A 21,920-nucleotide genomic window follows, 5' to 3' on the forward strand; every position below is an offset into this window, starting at 1 on the left:
AACAAAGGCACATCTGGAAATAAGCTACTAACTGCTATCGGGCCACGGCTTTACTGCAAGCGCGATTATCCTGGTGACAGATTTATTTTAAAGCTCTCCTACAGCAGTGAAGAAAAATGGCTGGGTTGTTATGGAAACCTGTAGTAAAACTGTGTGTATGTGGAGACTAAGGGCCTGCGAGCTTCAATTGGCTGATAACTGAAGACGTGTTTAATAGACTATGCTGAGCTATGTAGAAACTGAAGACGTGTCTGATAGACTATGCTGAGCTATGTAGAAACTGAAGACGTGTCTGATAGACTATGCTGAGCTATGTAGAAACTGAAGACGTGTCTGACAGACTATGCTGAGCTATGTAGAAACTGAAGACGTGTCTGATAGACTATGCTGAGCTATGTAGAAACTGAAGACGTGTCTGATAGACTATGCTGAGCTATGTAGAAACTGAAGACGTGTCAGATAGACTATGCTGAGCTATGTAGAAACTGAAGACGTGTCTGATAGACTATGCTGAGCTATGTAGAAACTGAAGACGTGTCTGATAGACTATGCTAAGCTATGTAGAAACTGAAGACCTGTCTGATAGACTATGCTGAGCTATGTAGAAACTGAAGACGTGTCTGATAGACTATGCTGAGCTATGTAGAAACTGAAGACGTGTCTAATAGACTATGCTGAGCTACGTAGAAACTGAAGAAGTGTCTGTTAGACTATGCTGAGCTACGTAGAAACTGAAGACCTGTCTGATAGACTATGCTGAGCTATGTAGAAACTGAAGACGTGTCTGACAGACTATGCTGAGCTATGTAGAAACTGAAGACGTGTCTGATAGACTATGCTGAGCTATGTAGAAACTGAAGACGTGTTTAATAGACTATGCTGAGCTATGTAGAAACTGAAGACGTGTCTGACAGACTATGCTGAGCTATGTAGAAACTGAAGACGTGTCTGACAGACTATGCTGAGCTATGTAGAAACTGAAGACGTGTCTGATAGACTATGCTGAGCTATGTAGAAACTGAAGACGTGTCTGACAGACTATGCTGAGCTATGTAGAAACTGAAGACCTGTCTGAGACTATGCTGAGCTATGTAGAAACTGAAGACGTGTCTGACAGACTATGCTGAGCTATGTAGAAACTGAAGACGTGTCTGACAGACTATGCTGAGCTATGTAGAAACTGAAGACGTGTCTGATAGACTATGCTGAGCTATGTAGAAACTGAAGACGTGTCTGAGACTATGCTGAGCTATGTAGAAACTGAAGACGTGTCTGACAGACTATGCTGAGCTATGTAGAAACTGAAGACCTGTCTGAGACTATGCTGAGCTATGTAGAAACTGAAGACGTGTCTGACAGACTATGCTGAGCTATGTAGAAACTGAAGACGTGTCTGACAGACTATGCTGAGCTATGTAGGAACTGAAGACGTGTCTGATAGACTATGCTGAGCTATGTAGAAACTGAAGACGTGTCTGAGACTATGCTGAGCTATGTAGAAACTGAAGACGTGTCTGACAGACTATGCTGAGCTATGTAGAAACTGAAGACGTGTCTGACAGACTATGCTGAGCTATGTAGAAACTGAAGACGTGTCTGACAGACTATGCTGAGCTATGTAGGAACTGAAGACGTGTCTGATAGACTATGCTGAGCTATGTAGAAACTGAAGACGTGTCTGAGACTATGCTGAGCTATGTAGAAACTGAAGACGTGTCTGACAGACTATGCTGAGCTATGTAGAAACTGAAGACCTGTCTGACAGACTATGCTGAGCTATGTAGAAACTGAAGACCTGTCTGATAGACTATGCTGAGCTATGTAGAAACTGAAGACGTGTCTGATAGACTATGCTGAGCTATGTAGAAACTGAAGACGTGTCTGATAGACTATGCTGAGCTATGTAGAAACTGAAGACGTGTCTGACAGACTATGCTGAGCTATGTAGAAACTGAAGACGTGTCTGATAGACTATGCTGAGCTATGTAGAAACTGAAGACGTGTCTGATAGACTATGCTGAGCTATGTAGAAACTGAAGACGTGTCTGACAGACTATGCTGAGCTATGTAGAAACTGAAGACCTGTCTGATAGACTATGCTGAGCTATGTAGAAACTGAAGACGTGTCTGATAGACTATGCTGAGCTATGTAGAAACTGAAGACGTGTCTAATAGACTATGCTGAGCTATGTAGGAACTGAAGACGTGTCTGATAGACTATGCTGAGCTATGTAGAAACTGAAGACGTGTCTGATAGACTATGCTGAGCTATGTAGAAACTGAAGACGTGTCTAATAGACTATGCTGAGCTATGTAGAAACTGAAGACGTGTCTGATAGACTATGCTGAGCTATGTAGAAACTGAAGACGTGTCTGAGACTATGCTGAGCTATGTAGAAACTGAAGACGTGTCTGATAGACTATGCTGAGCTATGTAGAAACTGAAGACGTGTCTGATAGACTATGCTGAGCTATGTAGAAACTGAAGACGTGTCTGATAGACTATGCTAAGCTATGTAGAAACTGAAGACGTGTCTGATAGACTATGCTAAGCTATGTAGAAACTGAAGACGTGTCTAATAGACTATGCTGAGCTATGTAGAAACTGAAGACGTGTCTGATAGACTATGCTGAGCTATGTAGAAACTGAAGACGTGTCTGATAGACTATGCTGAGCTATGTAGAAACTGAAGACATGTCTGATAGACTATGCTGAGCTATGTAGAAACTGAAGACGTGTCTGATAGACTATGCTGAGCTATGTAGAAACTGAAGACGTGTCTGACAGACTATGCTGAGCTATGTAGAAACTGAAGACGTGTCTGATAGACTATGCTGAGCTATGCAGAAACTGAAGACGTGTCTGACAGACTATGCTGAGCTATGTAGAAACTGAAGACGTGTCTGATAGACTATGCTGAGCTATGTAGAAACTGAAGACGTGTCTGACAGACTATGCTGAGCTATGTAGAAACTGAAGACGTGTCTGATAGACTATGCTGAGCTATGTAGAAACTGAAGACGTGTCTGACAGACTATGCTGAGCTATGTAGAAACTGAAGACGTGTCTGATAGACTATGCTGAGCTATGTAGAAACTGAAGACGTGTCTGATAGACTATGCTGAGCTATGTAGAAACTGAAGACGTGTCTAATAGACTATGCTGAGCTATGTAGAAACTGAAGACGTGTCTGATAGTCTATGCTGAGCTATGTAGAAACTGAAGACGTGTCTGACAGACTATGCTGAGCTATGTAGAAACTGAAGACGTGTCTGATAGACTATGCTAAGCTATGTAGAAACTGAAGACGTGTCTAATAGACTATGCTGAGCTATGTAGAAACTGAAGACGTGTCTGATAGACTATGCTGAGCTATGTAGAAACTGAAGACGTGTCTGATAGACTATGCTAAGCTATGTAGAAACTGAAGACGTGTCTAATAGACTATGCTGAGCTATGTAGAAACTGAAGACGTGTCTGATAGACTATGCTGAGCTATGTAGAAACTGAAGACGTGTCTGACAGACTATGCTGAGCTATGTAGAAACTGAAGACGTGTCTGATAGACTATGCTGAGCTATGTAGAAACTGAAGACGTGTCTGAGACTATGCTGAGCTATGTAGAAACTGAAGACGTGTCTGATAGACTATGCTGAGCTATGTAGAAACTGAAGACGTGTCTGACAGACTATGCTGAGCTATGCAGAAACTGAAGACGTGTCTGATAGACTATGCTGAGCTATGTAGAAACTGAAGACGTGTCTGATAGACTATGCTAAGCTATGTAGAAACTGAAGACGTGTCTAATAGACTATGCTGAGCTATGTAGAAACTGAAGACGTGTCTGATAGACTATGCTGAGCTATGTAGAAACTGAAGACGTGTCTGATAGACTATGCTGAGCTATGTAGAAACTGAAGACGTGTCTGATAGACTATGCTGAGCTATGTAGAAACTGAAGACGTGTCTGAGACTATGCTGAGCTATGTAGAAACTGAAGACGTGTCTGATAGACTATGCTGAGCTATGTAGAAACTGAAGACGTGTCTGATAGACTATGCTGAGCTATGTAGAAACTGAAGACGTGTCTGATAGACTATGATGAGCTATGTAGAAACTGAAGACGTGTCTGAGACTATGCTGAGCTATGTAGAAACTGAAGACGTGTCTGATAGACTATGCTGAGCTATGTAGAAACTGAAGACGTGTCTGATAGACTATGCTGAGCTATGTAGAAACTGAAGACGTGTCTAATAGACTATGCTGAGCTATGTAGAAACTGAAGACGTGTCTGATAGACTATGCTGAGCTATGTAGAAACTGAAGACGTGTCTGATAGACTATGCTGAGCTATGTAGAAACTGAAGATGTGTCTGACGTGTGTGAATGGAGCAGGCACGTGGCCGCCTTCTGCATGGAGCAGGCACGTGGCCGCCGTCTGCATGGAGCAGGCACGTGGCCGCCGTCTGCATGGAGCAGGCACGTGGCCGCCGTCTGCATGGAGCAGGCACGTGGCCGCCTTCTGCATGGAGCAGGCACGTGGCCGCCTTCTGCATGAGCAGGCACGTGGCCGCCTTCTGCATGGAGCAGGCACGTGGCCGCCTTCTGCATGGAGCAGGCACGTGGCCGCCGTCTGCATGGAGCAGGAACGTCGCCGCCGTCTGCCTGGAGCAGGCACGTGGCCTCAACAGTAGGACATTCCTTGAGTTTTCAGTGGGCGACCCTAACCCTTGTGGCAGTTACCACCCCCTCAGTTTACCTGTCCGTGCCAGTCTGAGGTGTTCACCAGGATCACGCTCTCAGGAAGCTGCTGATCTGAACCCAGGACTTCATTTAATTCATCAAAAACTGACTTTCGTGGAACCTGTGGAGAAGAGCAGGGTCACTGCAGCACCATACATGTGAAAAGATACACACATAGTATATCTACATACATGTGCACTACATCAGGTGATAGGGATGGCTACAGGGGGAACATGAGACGTGAAAAAAATAAATAACTATTCTAGAGCCTTCCGCAGAATACACACATTTCGTGGACAATACACGGAGATGACACGTGAGGGTGACATGATGAATATATGATAATAATACATGGAGATAGTATGTGAAGAGGACACGTGAGCAGACATATGATACTTGTATGTGAAGATGACACGTGAGCAGACATATGATACTTGTATGTGGAGAGGACACGTGAGCAGACATATGATACTTGTTTGTGGAGAGGACACGTGAGAAGACATATGATACTTGTATGTGGAGAGGACACGGGAGCAGACATATGATACTTGTATGTGGAGAGGACACGTGAGCAGACATATGATACTTGTATGTGGAGAGGACACGGGAGCAGACATATGATACTTGTATGTGGAGAGGACACGTGAGCAGACATATAATACTTGTATGTGGAGAGGACACGTGAGCAGACATATGATACTTGTATGTGAAGATGACACGTGAGCAGACATATGATACTTGTATGTGGAGATGACACGTGAGCAGACATATGATAGTTGTATGTGGAGAGGACACGTGAGCAGACATATGATACTTGTATGTGGAGAGGACACGGGAGCAGACATATGATACTTGTATGTGGAGAGGACACGTGAGCAGACATATAATACTTGTATGTGGAGAGGACACGGGAGCAGACATATGATGGTTGTATGTGGAGAGGACACGGGAGCAGACATATGATACTTGTATGTGGAGAGGACACGTGAGCAGACATATAATACTTGTATGTGAAGATGACACATGAGCAGACATATGATACTTGTATGTGGAGAGGACACGTGAGCAGACATATGATACTTGTATGTGGAGAGGACACAGGAGCAGACATATGATACTTGTATGTGGAGAGGACACGTGAGCAGACATATGATACTTGTATGTGAAGATGACACGTGAGCAGACATATGATACTTGTATGTGGAGAGGACACGTGAGCAGACATATGATACTTGTATGTGGAGAGGACACGTGACAAGACATATGATAGTTGTATGTGGAGAGGACACGTGAGCAGACATATGATACTTGTATGTGGAGAGGACACGAGAGCAGACATATAATACTTGTATGTGGAAAAGACACGTGAGCAGACATATGATACTTGTATGTGGAGAGGACACGGGAGCAGACATATGATACTTGTATGTGGAGAGGACACGTGAGCAGACATATGATACTTGTATGTGGAGAGGACACGTGAGAAGACATATGATAGTTGTATGTGGAGAGGACACGTGAGCAGACATATGATACTTGTATGTGGAGAGGACACGAGAGCAGACATATAATACTTGTATGTGGAGAGGACACGTGAGCAGACATATGATACTTGTATGTGGAGAGGACACGGGAGCAGACATATGACACTTGTATGTGGAGAGGACACGTGAGCAGACATATGATACTTGTATGTGGAGAGGACACGGGAGCAGACATATGATACTTGCATGTGGAGAGGACACCTGAGCAGACATATGATGGTTGTATGTGGAGAGGACACGGGAGCAGACATATGATACTTGTATGTGGAGAGGACACCTGAGCAGACATATGATACTTGTATGTGGAGAGGACACGGGAGCAGACATATGATACTTGTATGTGGAGAGGACACGGGAGCAGACATATGATACTTGTATGTGGAGAGGACACGTGAGCAGACATATGATACTTGTATGTGGAGAGGACATAGGAGCAGACATATGATACTTGTATGTGGAGAGGACACCTGAGCAGACATATGATGGTTGTATGTGGAGAGGACACGGGAGCAGACAAATGATACTTGTATGTGGAGAGGACACGTGAGCAGACATATGACACTTGTATCTGGAGAGGACACGGGAGCAGACATATGATACTTGCATGTGGAGAGGACACCTGAGCAGACATATGATGGTTGTATGTGGAGAGGACACCTGAGCAGACATATGATGGTTGTATGTAGAGAGGACACGGGAGCAGACATATGATACTTGTATGTGGAGAGGACACGAGAGCAGACTTATAATACTTGTATGTGGAGAGGACACGGGAGCAGACATATGACACTTGTATCTGGAGAGGACACATGAGCAGACATATACTTGTATGTGGAGAGGACACGGGAGCAGACATATGATACTTGTATGTGGAGATGACACGGGAGCAGACATATGATGGTTGTATGTGGAGAGGACACGTGAGCAGACATATGATACTTGTATGTGAAGAGGACACGTGAGCAGACATATGATACTTGTATGTGGAGAGGACACCTGAGCAGACATATGATGGTTGTATGTGGAGAGGACACGGGAGCAGACAAATGATACTTGTATGTGGAGAGGACACGGGAGCAGACATATGATGATTGTATGTGGAGAGGACACGGGAGCAGACATTTGACACTTGTATCTGGAGAGGACACGGGAGCAGACATATGACACTTGTATCTGGAGAGGACACGGAAGCAGACATATGATACTTGTATGTGGATAGGACACGTGAGCAGACATATGATACTTGTATGTGGAGAGGACACCTGAGCAGACATATGATACTTGTATGTGGAGAGGACACCTGAGCAGACATATGATACTTGTATCTGGAGAGGACACGGGAGCAGACATATGATACTTGCATCTGGAGAGGACACGGGAGCAGACATATGATACTTGCATGTGGAGAGGACACCTGAGCAGACATATGATGGTTGTATGTGGAGAGGACACCTGAGCAGACATATGGTTGTATGTGGAGAGGACACGGGAGCAGACATATGATACTTGTATGTGGAGAGGACACGTGAGCAGACATATGATACTTGTATGTGGAGAGGACACGTGAGCAGACATATGATACTTGTATGTGGAGAGGACACGTGAGCAGACATATGATACTTGTATGTGGAGAGGACACCTGAGCAGACATATGATGGTTGTATGTGGAGAGGACACCTGAGCAGACATATGATACTTGTATGTGGAGAGGACACGGGAGCAGACATTTGACACTTGTATCTGGAGAGGACACGGGAGCAGACATATGACACTTGTATCTGGAGAGGACACGGGAGCAGACATATGATACTTGTATGTGGATAGGACACGTGAGCAGACATATGATACTTGTATCTGGAGAGGACACGGGAGCAGACATATGATACTTGCATCTGGAGAGGACACGGGAGCAGACATATGATACTTGCATGTGGAGAGGACACCTGAGCAGACATATGATGGTTGTATGTGGAGAGGACACCTGAGCAGACATATGGTTGTATGTGGAGAGGACATGGGAGCAGACATATGATACTTGTATGTGGAGAGGACACGTGAGCAGACATATGATACTTGTATGTGGAGAGGACACGTGAGCAGACATATGATACTTGTATGTGGAGAGGACACGTGAGCAGACATATGACACTTGTATGTGGAGAGGACACGGGAGCAGACATATGACACTTGTATGTGGAGAGGACACGGGAGCAGACATATGATACTTGTATCTGGAGAGGACACGGGAGCAGACATATGATACTTGTATGTGGAGATGACACGGGAGCAGACATATGATACTTGTATGTGGAGAGGACACGTGAGCAGACATATGATACTTGTATGTGGAGAGGACACCTGAGCAGACATATGATACTTGTATGTGGAGATGACACGGGAGCAGACATATGACACTTGTATGTGGAGAGGACACGTGAGCAGACATATGACACTTGTATGTGGAGAGGACACGTGAGGCTTGGTTCCTGTACATCTGTGACACAGAACCGCACAGTCGGGTCTTACATGCAGATTCTGTGGATCCGTCTTCAATCTGCTGTGACGCTGAGGATCGGACTCCACCTGCAGGAGCACTCCCATCATGTAGGGCTCCAGACGTCCAGACTCACCTGACTGCAGAACCGGGAATCTGAAGGGAGCTCGGACTCCACACTGCCCCCGCGATCGCCCGTCCCACGGAAATTCTGCCGATCTTTCATGGAATGACTACGAGGACCACGCGACAGCTGATTCTCCTGCCTGGAGGAATAACTGAGGGCTGAGAGGAACCTCCAAAACCAAATGGTCCCCAAACACCCTATAAACCTGACCCCATCTACACCGTACCCACCTACCGCCTAATACTGACCCCATCTACACCGTACCCACCTACCGCCTAATACTGACCCCATCTACACCGTACCCACCTACCCCCTAATACTGACCCCATCTACACCGTACCCACCTATCCCCTAATACTGACCTCATCTACACCGTACCCACCTACCCCCTAATACTGACCCCATCTACACCGTACCCACCTACCGCCTAATACTGACCCCATCTACACCGTACCCACCTACCGCCTAATACTGACCCCATCTACACCGTACTCACCTACCCCCTAATACTGACCCCATCTACACCGTACCCACCTACCCCCTAATACTGACCCCATCTACACCGTACCCACCTACCGCCTAATACTGACCTCATCTACACCGTACCCACCTACCCCCTAATACTGACCTCATCTACACCGTACCCACCTACCCCCTAACACTGACCCCATCTACACCGTACCCACCTACCGCCTAATACTGACCTCATCTACACCGTACCCACCTACCCCCTAACACTGACCCCATCTACACCGTACCCACCTACCCCCTAATACTGACCCCATCTACACCGTACCACCTACCGCCTAATACTGACCCCATCTACACCGTACCCACCTACCCCCTAATACTGACCCCATCTACACCGTACCCACCTACCCCCTAATACTGACCCCATCTACACCGTACCCACCTACCCCCTAATACTGACCCCATCTACACCGTACCCACCTACCGCCTAATACTGACCCCATCTACACCGTACCCACCTACCCCCTAACACTGACCCCATCTATACCGTACCCACCTACCCCCTAATACTGACCCCATCTACACCGTACCCACCTACCCCCTAATACTGACCCCATCTACACCGTACCCACCTACCCCCTAATACTAATCCCATCTACACCGTACCCACCTACCCCTAATACTGACCTCATCTACACCGTACCCACCTACCCCCTAATACTGACCCCATCTACACCGTACCCAACTACCGCCTAATACTGACCCCATCTACACCGTACTCACCTACCCCCTAATACTGACCCATCTACACCGTACCCACCTACCCCCTAATACTGATCCCATCTACACCGTACCCACCTACCCCTAATACTGACCTCATCTACACCGTACCCACCTACCCCCTAATACTGACCCCATCTACACCGTACCCAACTACCGCCTAATACTGACCCCATCTACACCGTACTCACCTACCCCCTAATACTGACCCCATCTACACCGTACCCACCTACCGCCTAATACTGACCCCATCTACACCGTACCCACCTACCGCCTAATACTGACCCCATCTACACCGTACCCACCTACCCCCTAATACTGACCCCATCTACACCGTACTCACCTACCCCCTAATACTGACCCCATCTACACCGTACCCACCTACCGCCTAATACTGAGCCCATCTACACCGTACCCACCTACCCCCTAATACTGACCCCATCTACACCGTACCCACCTACCGCCTAATACTGACCCCATCTACACCGTACCCACCTACCCCCTAATACTGACCCCATCTACACCGTACTCACCTACCCCCTAATACTGACCCCATCTATACCGTACCCACCTACCGCCTAATACTGACCCCATCTACACCGTACCCACCTACCCCCTAACACTGACCCCATCTATACCGTACCCACCTACCCCCTAATACTGACCCCATCTACACCGTACCCACCTACCCCCTAACACTGACCCCATCTACACCGTACTCACCTACCCCCTAACACTGACCCCATCTATACCGTACCCACCTACCCCCTAATACTGACCCCATCTACACCGTACCCACCTACCCCCTAACACTGACCCCATCTACACCGTATCCACCTACCCCCTAACACTGACCCCATCTATACCGTACCCACCTACCCCCTAACACTGACCCCATCTACACCGTACCCACCTACCCCCTAATACTGACCCCCATCTACACCGTACCCACCTACCGCCTAATACTGACCTCATCTACACCGTACCCACCTACCCCCTAATACTGACCTCATCTACACCGTACCCACCTACCCCCTAACACTGACCCCATCTACACCGTACCCACCTACCCCCTAATACTGACCCCATCTACACCGTACCCACCTACCGCCTAATACTGACCCCATCTACACCGTACCCACCTACCGCCTAATACTGACCTCATCTACACCGTACCCACCTACCCCCCTAATACTGACCTCATCTACACCGTACCCACCTACCCCCTAACACTGACCCCATCTATACCGTACCCACCTACCCCCTAATACTGACCCCATCTACACCGTACCCACCTACCCCCTAATACTGACCCCATCTACACCGTACCCACCTACCCCCTAATACTGACCCCATCTACACCGTACCCACCTATCCCCTAATACTGACCTCATCTACACCGTACCCACCTACCGCCTAATACTGACCCCATCTATACCGTACCCACCTACCCCCTAATACTGACCCCATCTACACCGTACCCACCTACCCCCTAATACTGACCCCATCTACACCGTACCCACCTACCCCCTAATACTGACCCCATCTATACCGTACCAACCTACCCCCTAACACTGACCCCATCTATACCGTACCCACCTACCCCCTAACACTGACCCCATCTACACCGTACCCACCTACCCCCTAATACTGACCCCATCTACACCGTACCCACCTACCCCCTAACACTGACCCCATCTATACCGTACTCACCTACCCCCTAATACTGACCCCATCTACACCGTACCCACCTATCCCCTAATACTGACCTCATCTACACCGTACCCACCTACCCCCTAATACTGACCCCATCTATACCGTACCCACCTACCCCCTAATACTGACCCCATCTATACCGTACTCACCTACCCCCTAATACTGACCCCATCTACACCGTACCCACCTACCCCCTAATACTGACCCCATCTATACCGTACCCACCTACCGCCTAATACTGACCCCATCTACACCGTACCCACCTACCCCCTAATACTGACCCCATCTATACCGTACTCACCTACCCCCTAATACTGACCCCATCTACACCGTACCCACCTACCCCCTAATACTGACCCCATCTATACTGTACTCACCTACCCCCTAATACTGACCCCATCTACACCGTACCCACCTACCCCCTAATACTGACCCCATCTATACCGTACCCACCTACCCCCTAATACTGACCGCATCTAAACTGTAAATCACTTGCACACAATATTAATGTCTCTATACTGTATCCATATATTATGGACATTCATTTGATGAAATTACCTGGGAGACATAATTATTTGGGACTCGGTTCTGGAGATCACTCCCATTTGTGGAATCCGCTCACCAGGCTCCCAGGAACCGAGGTCTACAGCTGAGCTCGAAACCGGCACTGGATCACTGCCCTCCTGTCACACAAGATTACACTGTGATCAGATGATATTGAAAACAACCCATCTGTATATCCTGCCTGAGAGGTAGTCACAGCCCCGCCCCCCGCTGATGACATCACTAATATACTGACATGTGATCAGACATGAGATCCACCCCTTATACTACAGGAACATCTATTACTGCTGACAACCTGCCTGTATATCCTGTCTGAGGGGTAGTCACAGCCCCGCTCCCTGCTGATGACATCACCGATATAATGACATGTGATCAGACATGAGATCCACACTATACTACAGGAACATCTATTACTGCTGACAACCTGCCTGTATATCCTGTCTGAGAGGTAGTCACAGCCCCGCCCCCTGCTGATGACATCACTGATATAATGACATGTGATCAGACATGAGATCCACACCTTATACTACAGAAACATCTATTACTGCTGACAACCGGCCTGTATATCCTGTCTGAGGGGTAGTCACAGCCCCGCCCCCTGCTGATGACATCACTGATATAATGACATGTGATCAGACATGAGATCCCACACCTTATACTTCAGGAACATCTATTACTGCTGACAACCTGCCTGTATATCCTGTCTGAGAGGTAGTCACAGCCCCGCCCCCTGCTGATGACATCACTGATATACTGACATGTGATCAGACATGAGGTCACACACCTTATACTACAGGAACATCTATTACTGCTGACAACCTGCCTGTATATCCTGTCTGAGAGGTAGTCACAGCTCCGCCCCCCGCTGATGACATCACTGATATAATGACATGTGATCAGACATGAGGTCACACACCTTATACTACAGGAACATCTATTACTGCTGACAACCTGCCTGTATATCCTGTCTGAGAGGTAGTCACAGCCCCGCCCCCCGCTGATGACATCACCGATATACTGACATGTGATCAGACATGAGATCACACACCTTATACTACAGGAACATCTATTACTGCTGACAACCTGCCTGTATATCCTGTCTGAGAGGTTGTCACAGCCCCGCCCCCTGTTGATGACATCACTGATATAATGACATGTGATCAGACATGAGATCACACACCTTATACTACAGGAACATCTATTACTGCTGACAACCTGCCTGTATATCCTGTCTGAGAGGTAGTCACAGCCCCGCCCCCTGCTGATGACATCACTGATATAATGACATGTGATCAGACATGAGATCACACACCTTATACTACAGGAACATCTATTACTGCTGACAACCTGCCTGTATATCCTGTCTGAGAGGTAGTCACAGCCCCGCCCCCTGCTGATGACATCACTGATATAATGACATGTGATCAGACATGAGATCACACACCTTATACTACAGCAACATCTATTACTGCTGACAACCTGTCTGTATATCCTGTCTGAGAGGTTGTCACAGCCCCGCCCCTGCTGATGACATCACTGATATAATGACATGTGATCAGACATGAGATCACACACCTTATACTACAGGAACATCTATTACTGCTGACAACCTGCCTGTATATCCTGTCTGAGAGGTTGTCACAGCCCCGCCCCCTACTGATGACATCACTGATATAATGACATGTGATCACACACCTGATACTACAGGAACATCTATTACTGCTGACAACCTGCCTGTGTATCCTGTCTGAGAGGTAGTCACAGCCCCGCCCCCTGCTGATGACATCACTGATATAATGACATGTGATCAGACATGAGATCACACACCTTGTACTACAGGAACATCTATTACTGCTGACAACCTGCCTGTATATCCTGTCTGAGGGGTAGTCACAGCCCCGCCCCCTGCTGATGACATCACTGATATAATTACATGTGATCAGACATGAGATCACACACCTTATACTACAGGAACATCTATTACTGCTGACAACCTGCCTGTATATCCTGTCTGAGAGGTAGTCACAGCCCCGCCCCCTGCTGATGACATCACTGATATAATGACATGTGATCAGACATGAGATCACACACCTTATACTACAGGAACATCTATTACTGCTGACAACCTGCCTGTATATCCTGTCTGAGAGGTAGTCACAGCCCCGCCCCCTGCTGATGACATCACTGATATAATGACATGTGATCAGACATGAGATCACACACCTTATACTACAGGAACATCTATTACTGCTGACAACCTGCCTGTGTATCCTGTCTGAGAGGTTGTCACAGCCCCGCCCCTGCTGATGACATCACTGATATAATGACATGTGATCAGCCATGAGATCCACACCTTATACCACAGGAACATCTATTACTGCTGACAACCTGCCTGTATATCCTGTCTGAGAGGTTGTCACAGCCCCGCCCCCTGCTGATGACATCACTGATATATAATGACATGTGATCAGACATGAGATCCACACCTTATACTACAGGAACATCTATTACTGCTGACAACCTGCCTGTATATCCTGTCTGAGGGGTAGTCACAGCCCCGCCCCTGCTGATGACATCACTGATATAATGACATGTGATCAGACATGAGATCCACACCTTATACTACAGGAACATCTATTACTGCTGACAACCTGCCTGTATATCCTGTCTGAGGGGTAGTCACAGCCCCGCCCCCTGCTGATGACATCACTGATATAATTACATGTGATCAGACATGAGATCCACACCTTATACTACAGGAACATCTATTACTGCTGACAACCTGCCTGTATATCCTGTCTGAGAGGTAGTCACAGCCCCGCCCCCTGTTGATGACATCACTGATATAATGACATGTGATCAGACATGAGATCACACACCTTATACTACAGGAACATCTATTACTGCTGACAACCTGCCTGTATATCCTGTATGAGAGGTTGTCACAGCCCCGCCCCCTGCTGATGACATCACTGATATAATGACATGTGATCAGACATGAGATCACACACCTTATACTACAGGAACATCTATTACTGCTGACAACCTGCCTGTATATCCTGTCTGAGAGGTAGTCACAGCCCCGCCCCCTGCTGATGACATCACTGATATACTGACATGTGATCAGACATGAGATCACACACCTTATACTACAGGAACATCTATTACTGCTGACAACCTGCCTGTATATCCTGTCTGAGAGGTAGTCACAGCCCCGCCCCCTGCTGATGACATCACTGATATAATGACATGTGATCAGCCATGAGATCCACACCTTATACTACAGGAACATCTATTACTGCTGACAACCTGCCTGTATATCCTGTCTGAGAGGTAGTCACAGCCCCGCCCCCTGCTGATGACATCACTGATATAATGACATGTGATCAGACATGAGATCACACACCTTATACTACAGGAACATCTATTACTGCTGACAACCTGCCTGTATATCCTGTCTGAGAGGTAGTCACAGCCCCGCCCCCTGCTGATGACATCACTGATATAATGACATGTGATCAGACATGAGATCACACACCTTATACTACAGGAACATCTATTACTGCTGACAACCTGCCTGTATATCCTGTCTGAGAGGTAGTCACAGCCCCGCCCCCTGCTGATGACATCACTGATATAATGACATGTGATCAGACATGAGATCACACACCTTATACTACAGGAACATCTATTACTGCTGACAACCTGTCTGTATATCCTGTCTGAGAGGTTGTCACAGCCCCGCCCCTGCTGATGACATCACTGATATAATGACATGTGATCAGACATGAGATCACACACCTTATACTACAGGAACATCTATTACTGCTGACAACCTGCCTGTGTATCCTGTCTGAGAGGTAGTCACAGCCCCGCTCCCTGCTGATGACATCACTGATATAATGACATGTGATCAGACATGAGATCCACACCTTATACTACAGGAACATCTATTACTGCTGACAACCTGCCTGTATATCCTGTCTGAGAGGTAGTCACAGCCCCGCCCCTGCTGATGACATCACCGATATAATGACATGTGATCAGACATGAGATCACACACCTTATACTACAGGAACATCTATTACTGCTGACAACCTGCCTGTATATCCTGTCTGAGGGGTAGTCACAGCCCCGCCCCCTGCTGATGACATCACTGATATAATGACATGTGATCAGACATGAGATCACACACCTTATACTACAGGAACATCTATTACTGCTGACAACCTGCCTGTATATCCTGTCTGAGAGGTTGTCACAGCCCCGCCCACTGCTGATGACATCACTGATATAATGACATGTGATCACACACCTTATACTACAGGAGCATCTATTACTGCTGACAACCTGCCTGTATATCCTGTCTGAGAGGTAGTCATAGCCCCGCCCCTGCTGATGACATCACTGATATAATGACATGTGATCAGACATGAGATCACACACCTTATACTACAGGAACATCTATTACTGCTGACAACCTGCCTGTATATCCTGTCTGAGAGGTAGTCACAGCCCCGCTCCCTGCTGATGACATCACTGATATAATGACATGTGATCAGACATGAGATCACACACCTTATACTACAGGAACATCTATTACTGCTGACAACCTGCCTGTATATCCTGTCTGAGAGGTAGTCACAGCCCCGCCCCCTGCTGATGACATCACTGATATAATGACATGTGATCAGCCATGAGATCCACACCTTATACTACAGGAACATCTATTACTGCTGACAACCTGCCTGTATATCCTGTCTGAGAGGTAGTCACAGCCCCGCCCCTGCTGATGACATCACTGATATAATGACATGTGATCAGACATGAGATCACACACCTTATACTACAGGAACATCTATTACTGCTGACAACCTGCCTGTATATCCTGTCTGAGAGGTAGTCACAGCCCCGCCCCCTGCTGATGACATCACTGATATAATGACATGTAATCAGACATGAGATCCCACACCTTATACTACAGGAACATCTATTACTGCTGACAACCTGCCTGTATGTCCTGTCTGAGAGGTAGTCACAGCCCCGCCCCCTGCTGATGACATCACTGATATAATGACATGTGATCAGACATGAGATCCACACCTTATACTACAGGAACATCTATTACTGCTGACAACCTGCCTGTATATCCTGTCTGAGGGGTAGTCACAGCCCCGCCCCCTGCTGATGACATCACCGATATAATGACATGTGATCAGACATGAGATCACACACCTTGTACTACAGGAACATCTATTACTGCTGACCGCTTATCTCTGAGGGGGCCCCGCTCATCTGGCATTGCTGGGGGCAGTCTTGGCCGCTTTTCTCTGTCTCCTCTGCAGATGTCCATGTACACTGACGAGCAGAAGGGTAACAATGTTGAGAACTTGTGACTTTCAGGCTCCATATCTCACCATCCACTACAGCTTCGGACGTGAGACTCCCACGTGAGTGCTGGAACACTATATCGTATTTTTCATACCCATACTGTAGTACTCGAGTGTAGGAGGTAACTTGTCTTGTAGGACACTCACATACAGCTCAGCATTGAGACCACCATCGATCCTGGTCAAGTATCTAACGCCTTTGGCTGTGAGACAACCCCATATCATCAGGCTTCCTCCACCTGACAGTTCCCTCAGTTTCTCGATCCGCTATCCTCCTTTTCCTTGTTTCTTTCAGACCCATTTGCTCCCATCAGAGCCCAGTCTATTGACTTTCATCTCATGGCTCCAAATCACCCGTTTCCAATCTTCCACTGTTCGTACTTATTTTGTAAACTCGAGCCGACGCTTCTTATGATGATATTGAAGTCGAGACTTCTCCTTTTTTCGGGCCACCATTCCAGACTTGTGTAACGCGTGTCGCACGGCTCCTGCTTGGACGTCTGTGATCTCACTATTACGAAGCACACAAGCCGCCTCCACTGCCGTGTTTGTCGCGTCATAACTGATAGACCTTGTGATGAGCCGACTTGTTGACTCCGGTATTTTGCCTGGATGTCCACCTCTTGGCTTTGGAATGGATGGACGGACTTCATTTTGTATTCTTCCTTCTGTCACAGCGCTCACAAGATCCAGTTTGGCCGAGATACCGCTATCGATGAGCTGGATGATGCTGTTCTCTTTTCTTGGGAAATCTTCATGGCGGCTCCTGGATCCAAACCAGAGACCTTTTCGCTTGGGAATCCACCTAATAACACACTGAGCTATTAGGGAATGTGAGGACAGGCTGTAATTTGTAGTAAACAAGAAGAAGAAGAAGAAGAAGACTGTTCCACCACCAGGAGAAAAACAGGAACAATACAGAACTAATCGGATGCTAAATAGCTGCAAGTCCAGTGTATGTATGAGAGAGCCGAGATGGTTGTCTATAAAATGATGGGAGTCTCAGGTCCGAAGCTGTAGTGGATGATGAGATATGGAGCCTGAAAGTCACAAGTTCTAAACATTGTTACCCTTCTGCTCGTCAGTGTAGATCAGGGTTCGCTTTGGCGGCCATGTTGTTCTACACATGTATTATGTCTTTCTCTGACTATATTTAGGACCCCGTGCTGACCTCATCACATTGGTTGCTCAGTACTAATACTCCCAACTTACATCAGCCAGACGGGAGTTACTGTCCTCGATGCATGCACTGTGGGGAAGCTTCTCCAACTGCAAGACAAATCATGAGTGAGACTGGACATCACACCCGAGGCCTTGTAGACGCCCCACTATTCCATGTCCTGTGAACAGAGCTGTATTCTGAATTCTGCTTTGGGCTCCTGGTAATGGATACTCTGATAGTGTGGGCAGTTTCTCCGGCATCACATGAGTGCACAAAGTAGTGCTGACACTTCCCCGAATGTACGGTCTGTACAGAGACTGAAAAAGCAGGGGACTCTGCATCCGATGATGAGGTAAGTGGTCTAGGATCGTGTCACAACCTGCCTTCGTGCATCAAATTTCAGAACTGAAAAATTCACAATACTTAGCAAGCAAAAAACTGAGACAACAAAGAGGAACCTGAGGGAGTGCAGAAGAGAATGTATGGTAGAGAAACCGACGAGATTACTGAGCACAGGAGCCAACTGACCATAGGTCCTACTGGGATTAGAGAAAGAAGACAGAAGATGACTGGGAGACAGAAGGGAGAATGAGGAGATGACTGGGAGACAGAAGGGAGAATGAGGAGATGACCGGTAGACAGAGGGGAATGAGGAGATGACCGGGAGACAGAGGGGAATGAGAAGATGACCGGGAGACAGAGGGGAATGAGAAGATGACCGGGAGACAGAGGAGAATGAGGAGATGACCGGGAGACAGAGGAGAATGAGGAGATGACTGGGAGACAGAGGAGAATGAGGAGATGACCGGGAGACAGAGGAGAATGAGGAGATGACCGGGAGACAGAGGGGAATGAGGAGATGACTAGAAGACAGAGGGGAATGAGGAGATGACTGGGAGAGAGGAAGGGAGAATGAGGAGATGACCGGGAGACAGAGGGGAATGAGAAGATGACAGAGAGAAGATGACCGGGAGACAGAGGGGAATGAGGAGATGACTGGGAGACAGAGGGGAATGAGGAGATGGCCGGTAGACAGAGGAGAATGAGGAGATGACCGGGAGACAGAGGAGATGACCGGGAGGACAGAGGAGATGACCGGGAGACAGAGGAGAATGAGGAGATGACTGGGAGACAGAAGGGAGAATGAGGAGATGACTGGGAGACAGAGGAGAATGAGGAGATGACCGGGAGACAGAAGGGAGAATGAGGAGATGACCGGGAGACAGAGGAGAATGAGGAGATGACTGGGAGACAGAGGGGAATGAGGAGATGACCGGGAGACAGAGGAGAATGAGGAGATGACAGAGAGAAGATAACTGGGAGACAGAGGAGAATGAGGAGATGACCGGGAGACAGAGGAGAATGAGGAGATGACCGGGAGACAGAGGGGAGAATGAGGAGATGACTGGGAGACAGAGGAGAATGAGGAGATGACTGGGAGACAGAGGAGAATGAGGAGATGACTGGGAGACAGAGGGGAATGAGAAGATGACCGGGAGACAGAGGAGAATGAGGAGATGACCGGGAGACAGAGGAGAATGAGGAGATGACCGGGAGACAGAGGGGAATGAGGAGATGACTAGAAGACAGAGGGGAATGAGGAGATGACAGAGAGAAGATAACTGGGAGACAGAAGGGAGAATGAGGAGATGACTGGGAGAGAGAAGGGAGAATGAGGAGATGACCGGGAGACAGAGGGGAATGAGAAGATGACAGAGAGAAGATGACCGGGAGACAGAGGGGAATGAGGAGATGACTGGGAGACAGAGGGGAATGAGGAGATGGCCGGTAGACAGAGGAGAATGAGGAGATGACCGGGAGACAGAGGAGATGACCGGGAGACAGAGGAGATGACCGGGAGACAGAGGAGAATGAGGAGATGACTGGGAGACAGAAGGGAGAATGAGGAGATGACTGGGAGACAGAGGAGAATGAGGAGATGACCGGGAGACAGAAGGGAGAATGAGGAGATGACCGGGAGACAGAGGAGAATGAGGAGATGACTGGGAGACAGAGGGGAATGAGGAGATGACCGGGAGACAGAGGGAGAATGAGGAGATGACAGAGAGAAGATAACTGGGAGACAGAGGAGAATGAGGAGATGACCGGGAGACAGAGGAGAATGAGGAGATGACCGGGAGACAGAGGGGAGAATGAGGAGATGACTGGGAGACAGAGGAGAATGAGGAGATGACTGGAGACAGAGGAGAATGAGGAGATGACTGGGAGACAGAGGGGAATGAGGAGATGACTGGGAGACAGAGGAGAATGAGGAGATGACCGGAGACAGAGGGGAATGAGGAGATGACCGGGAGACAGAGGGGAATGCGGAGATGACAGAGAGACAGAGGGGAATGAGAAGATGACGGAGAGACAGAGGGGAATGAGGAGATGACAGAGAGAAGATGACCGGGAGACAGAGAGGAATGAGGAGATGACTGGGAGACAGAGGGGAATAAGGAGATGACTGGGAGACAGAGGAGAATGAGGAGATGACTGGGAGACAGAGGAGAATGAGGAGATGACTGGGAGACAGAGGGGAATGAGGAGATGACAGAGAGGAGATGACTGGGAGACAGAAGGGAGAATGAGAAGATGACTGGGAGACAGAGGGGAATGAGGAGATGACTGGGAGGCAGAGGAGAATGAGGAGATGACAGAGAGAAGATGACTGGGAGAGAGAAGGGAGAATGAGGAGATGACCGGGAGACAGAGGGGAATGAGAAGATGACAGAGAGAAGATGACCGGGAGACAGAGGGGAATGAGGAGATGGCCGGTAGACAGAGGAGAATGAGGAGATGACCGGGAGACAGAGGAGATGACCGGGAGACAGAGGAGATGACCGGGGAGACAGAGGAGACAGAGGAGAATGAGGAGATGACTGGGAGACAGAAGGGAGAATGAGGAGATGACCGGGAGACAGAGGG

At 47.9% G+C, this 21,920-nt stretch overlaps 1 protein-coding gene across 1 annotated transcript in view; it reads right to left on the bottom strand.

Moving 5' to 3' along the window:
- LOC122935570 (phosphofurin acidic cluster sorting protein 1-like) overlaps window positions 1-21,920 on the bottom strand; it is a 163,848-nt gene that overhangs the window by 61,084 nt on the left and 80,844 nt on the right. The window contains exons 10-14 of the mRNA XM_044291334.1: window positions 19,492-19,561; window positions 19,043-19,099; window positions 12,435-12,559; window positions 8,919-9,048; window positions 4,761-4,865 (exon numbers count right to left, since the gene is read on the bottom strand). Of these exons, the coding sequence (XP_044147269.1) occupies window positions 4,761-4,865; window positions 8,919-9,048; window positions 12,435-12,559; window positions 19,043-19,099; window positions 19,492-19,561 (487 nt within the window). The remainder of the gene's footprint in view (window positions 1-4,760; window positions 4,866-8,918; window positions 9,049-12,434; window positions 12,560-19,042; window positions 19,100-19,491; window positions 19,562-21,920) is intronic.

The sequence above is a fragment of the Bufo gargarizans genome, chromosome 4 (genome assembly GCF_014858855.1).
Source record: "Bufo gargarizans isolate SCDJY-AF-19 chromosome 4, ASM1485885v1, whole genome shotgun sequence".
Taxonomy (NCBI): Eukaryota; Metazoa; Chordata; class Amphibia; order Anura; family Bufonidae; genus Bufo; species Bufo gargarizans.